Source organism: Anneissia japonica, unplaced genomic scaffold (genome assembly GCF_011630105.1).
Source record: "Anneissia japonica isolate Jap-2015-1 unplaced genomic scaffold, ASM1163010v1 scaffold532_len20026_cov133, whole genome shotgun sequence".
In the NCBI taxonomy this organism is placed as follows: Eukaryota; Metazoa; Echinodermata; class Crinoidea; order Comatulida; family Comatulidae; genus Anneissia; species Anneissia japonica.
In genome coordinates, this window is record NW_022691293.1 from 14,338 (window position 1) to 19,459 (window position 5,122).

The 5,122-nt window shown below is 30.8% G+C and overlaps 1 protein-coding gene across 2 annotated transcripts in view; it reads right to left on the bottom strand.

Annotated features, from left to right (window-relative positions):
- Positions 1-4,358, bottom strand: part of LOC117099991 (receptor-type tyrosine-protein phosphatase alpha-like) — an 18,488-nt gene extending 14,130 nt beyond the window's left edge. For both annotated transcript variants that reach the window (XR_004444056.1, XM_033239519.1), the window contains exons 1-5: positions 4,139-4,358; positions 2,841-3,052; positions 1,744-1,822; positions 790-865; positions 68-135 (exon numbers count right to left, since the gene is read on the bottom strand). Coding sequence is in view for 1 of the 2 variants with exons in the window: in XM_033239519.1 (XP_033095410.1) it covers positions 68-135; positions 790-865; positions 1,744-1,822; positions 2,841-3,052; positions 4,139-4,355 (652 nt within the window). In the remaining variant the exon portion in view is untranslated. The remainder of the gene's footprint in view (positions 1-67; positions 136-789; positions 866-1,743; positions 1,823-2,840; positions 3,053-4,138) is intronic.
- Between the last annotated feature and the right edge of the window lie 764 nt (positions 4,359-5,122).

Genomic DNA, 5,122 nt, shown 5'->3' on the forward strand with positions numbered 1-5,122 from the left:
AGAACGGATTTAGCCATGTTACATATTTAAGTTAGTTTTTTCCATGTACAGAACTTAACCTTCTAACCTGTGTCGAAAACACCTTGTTTTTGAACAGCAGCTGGTCTAACAACTTCATTGCTTGAATTGCGGCGTCTACAAACACAATCACAAGCATTGTTTACATAAAGAATATGTGCAACACACTGGCGAATTAAAAAAAATGTTAGAGATAGAAAGCATTTGAATTAACGAGCAATGAATTATTTGTACATACTAATCACCTTATCTATTGAAATTAATAAATTTGTTATTTAATAAGAGTATGGATATTATTAACAATAAATAGTTAAGCTAAAAACTAGCTTGTAAGGAATACATATGGTGTGTACTGTTAGATGTATTTAAATATAAGTAAAATAAGATCAAATAATAACAAAAAAAATATAGGATGTGAAAAATTTAATAAGATAAAATAAAAACAATCATAAAATAAAAAAAATAAAAAAAACAGATTTTGAAAAATATCAACTTATTTTTGTTGAGATAAGCTCTTTTCCGAAATATCAGGAAAGCGATTGTGTCAGAACCTGCCGCCATACTTTTGTGTGATTTATCTTACAGGTAAATTGTGCTACATTTGTAGGTTGAAGATAAGTTCATAAACATATATTTTCGTTGATTTGAGTGTTGGCATAATTTGCTTCACCATTGCACTGTAAGTAAAGTCTCATCCTGTAAGTGGCGAGTGTACTTGCTGTTGGATGTGAGGAAAATAAAAATAAAATTAAAACAAAGTAAAATTATTACCGTTTAACAAAAATCAAGGCAAAGACAATACTGATTGCCGCAGATAAACTTCCGATAACACCACCTACTATACCACCTGGAAATAATATACAAATATAAAAAAATGATTAAAGCCGATACCTGGTGTGCATGTATAAAAAATAGGACATTAACTTGGTAGTGAATGATTTATAAACGGGTCAGTAATATCTAATAGTCATAATCTTAGTTTCTGAATTTAGTAAAATTTTTGTTCCTCTAAAATCTTGGATACCATTAATTAAGAACCTCAATATAAATTTTTAATCAATATTATAGGCGTTTTATATGTATATTTATTATGGATAATTTTATATCACAAGTTTGTTTACAGAATTCATTGATAGCAGGGGCGGATCCAGAGAATTTAAGTTCACGCTGCCACGGCCACCTCAGCCCCACCATGGTTGGTGTAAAGAAGTGGTAAATATTTGAGCTCTCCTTTCGCCCACTGAACTCATGGGTACACTCCTTTTTTCCTCTTTCCTCTCTTTAATTAAAATGTTTCGCCGACTGGGGGGGGGGGTTGAACGCCACAGGATAGACAAATAATTTAATTTGTAAATGGAAATTTATTCATTCTTTTAAAATGAATTTAGAAGGACAATACAACTATAAGATAGGCAGGTAGTTCACTAAGTCTATCGACGTGATTTTTATACAAGCTCCCTGTACATTTATTCTGACTTAAGGAAATGTAGAACTGGAATATTGAAAAAAACTGAACAAACTTCATTATAATATTTTTGTTAATGATAATTGCAATAATTATCGTCATGTATTTGGTGGGCTATATCATACCGCCGTATAAGAAAACATGTTCAGAAAACTGAAGACTTTACGTCCCGTTATGAGAAAGACGATTCACTCAAACTTAGATCCATTATACGGACATTCTACAGCCAAAGACACAAAAGCACCTAGTAAATTGCGTACCTATGCCAGACTCTGCATCGGTAGACACATAACCAACATCAGAGAAATTACCGAAGCCTTTTTGAGTTTTGGCTGCTACCTAAATATTTGAAAAAATAAATCAGTTATACTACAATGAAACAGAAGATGGATAACTTTCAAACACATTTGATTTTGAGTATGTACAATCGTTTTTGAGGTACAGTCGATTTTCGACCATACAGTCAATTATTGGGCACACTTGCATATTCAGGCAGAGCAGAATTTCAAAGCACATGCAGTCGGTTTTTATGCACAATCGATCTTCGGTTTGCAAGCTCAGTGGAAGACCTAATATTGATAATTTTTAGAATTTATTATGTTTTTCGTACCTTAAATTTAACTAATATATTTTAATGATATTGATCTATGGTTAAAAACCCAATATTTTGTAGATTTGTTTTTACTACGTTTTGTTATCTGTATTTTTATATACAATGAATTTATTTAACTACTACTACTACTACTGTAACTATTTGTTTTCTACAGAAAATGCACTATTTTATAATTATAGTGTAATGGAATAATGCAATAATAATTGTACATCATCATTTATCTATTGTTTTAATGTAAAGGACTATGTCCCTACTTCTCCGAGCCCAAGCTGTCGACAAATATACTTATATATTTGTAAAACAAAAACACACATAGGAACACAGGCAAATAAGTAATTGGTTCCGGACAAGTCTTCAAACATTGTTCAACCTTACAGTTACATAGAAAAATACATCCAATTCAGACCGTTTCACTTCTTGATTTCGCCCCACAATAATTATCAACTCAAAATTAAAGAAACCCTTTGCTCGGGAAAATCCTTCAATAAATTAAAAAACAACTTATTACAATATCACCATTTCATTCTAATTGTGACTTACCACAGTATTTAGCTTTAATATGCATGACTTACCTTAGTATTGCTTGTTTGCCATACATCTGACCAGTATTAAATAAACAGGTAATAGCATACTCTAAGATTACCTTATGATGACGTATGACATGTTTGTTTATTAGTATCATTTATTTGATTAGATGCATTAATGCATTTGTACTACATATATGTTTATATTTCTATTGCAAACCTGGATATTGTAGATAGTATTCGGCATTATATTTTCATTAACTGTCAGTGAAGTCGCTGTGGTATCCATATTGAACTCTAAATTCTGTATATCACTATATACAAGCACATTGTATCCTAGTATTGTGCAAGGATTATCATCAGATAATGTCAATTCCAGTGCGATTGATGAAGACGTTGATGTTAAGGAACTAATGGTTGGTTTTCCAGGATCTGTGGGGATATCAATCAATAAATCAATCAATCAATCATGGAACTTATATAGCGCCATAATAATGATAATAATAATAATAATAATAATAATAATAGTATTATTATTTATTATTATTAGTTATTAATATTATTATTAATTATTATTGTTGTTATTATGTAGTTCGTAGTAGAAGTAGTAAAAGTAGCAGCATCAGTAGGGTATGCATCAAACTCACTAAATATTTTGTTCTAATTGGATTTAATTTGCTACAGTACAACTCAAGAGAAAATGTTTGATATCTTCTTTGATAGTTTACTTACATAAAGAAATTTTGATTATCTATTTATTAAAAACGATTTTCTCATTTACCAATAGTGTATTTGCTCTATCTTTAAAATCTAACCGAAAAAACAATTTTTATTCGATTTTTATAGTTCTTTTATCAATTATTCAATTGTGTGTAAATTTCAATTATCTTGGCCTTTCACATTTATATTTTTATATTATAGTTAATCATGTAGTTAAGTTTAGTTTTCTGTCGCTCCAGGCTTACGTCATGGTGACTAAGTTGCTTTTGGGGCCCTAAGGCACTTGTCTGAATAAATAAATGAAATTTCATTTGATTTTTTTAAACATAATTTTTACTTTTTGATTCACTTTTAAATCGTTCCTAATTATAGACTACAGACTATATAATAGTTGTTGTCTCGCCATTAGGTCGGCTTCATTTATCTTAAACGATAGAAAGCAATCAATCACATCACACGGTGACAATGTCTTACGGAAACAATATTAATAGATGTTATAATTACCACTTTATGAGTATTATTTTACTTCTACTGGCACGCAGATTGAAACAATTTATTTTACTGAATTACAAATACTTGTGTCTTAAATTTGATTATTAGTGTTTTATTTCAAAGTAAACAGTATACTGTAATGTGTATAATATATTGTCAAGCATTGAATTAATGGCATTTGATAATTTAGAAACAACATACAATTTATTATAAAGGTAAGAAATGTAATAAACAATACACTATGAAAAATATTAACATGTTTCAAATAATATGTTCTTTGCATTCGTATAATGAAAAAAATCTTACAGTCAACACCAGACATGAACTCCATAATATCAGTAATGCTGCTAACATTCATATACGACGCAAAAACTGAAAATGTGTACTGAGTACAAGGTACAATTCCGTCATTTATAAGAACTTCAGTTTTTGTTGTACTTCCTTGGTGGACTCCTCCTGATAGTTCATAATGGTAACTCAAATTATTCTGGGTGCTGTTACAGGTAGCAGTATTCCATTTCATTAATAAAAACATTCCTTCCAGTACCGAATCTTTGGTGACTGAGGGCGCTATTAAAAGACAACAATATTTATTAGTGATCCGCTTCACGAGCTCATCAGATCATCAACTTTTTTTTTATTCTACCTTTCTCCCCATTTCTTGTTAGCACAATATCTCAAAATTGGCTAACAAGAAATGCCCACTTCCATGCCCACTTCCACGAACATTTGGCTTGGCCTGGAATAGTTACAATAAGGTTGTCAATTTGCTCAGTCAAGCGTGATGTCATCTATGCTAATGATCATATCATCCTAACCAATTGTCATTTCTAAATCATATTTAGTGGACATAAACTTCAGGTCAAGGTTAAATATATTACGTATTGGAATATTTTGTGTGTCGTAACGTGCGTGCATGTGTGCGTAAAAATTTCAAAATGTTCCTTTTTGACTAAAAGAGCATGTTTCAGGCCATTTTGAGCATTTCAAATTTTTTTGACATTTTCCACTACATTTTTATGCACACACCACATACGGAAGCTAGAAATTACATTTTTTACATATTTTGGGTTCCTGACATTGTTTTCACAAATTTTCATTCTTTTCAGTCATCTTATTTCCAATAGCAATGCCGTACGTGCGCATCAACATAGAGATCTTTGCGCACATTTGTGCCGATATACAATGAAAATATGCTAAAATCAGGATGAAAGGTGACCCCCAATTTTATTACATATTCTGAAAGCACATCATGAGGCAAAAGTCCCCGTTAGCAGAAATGGTCCATAT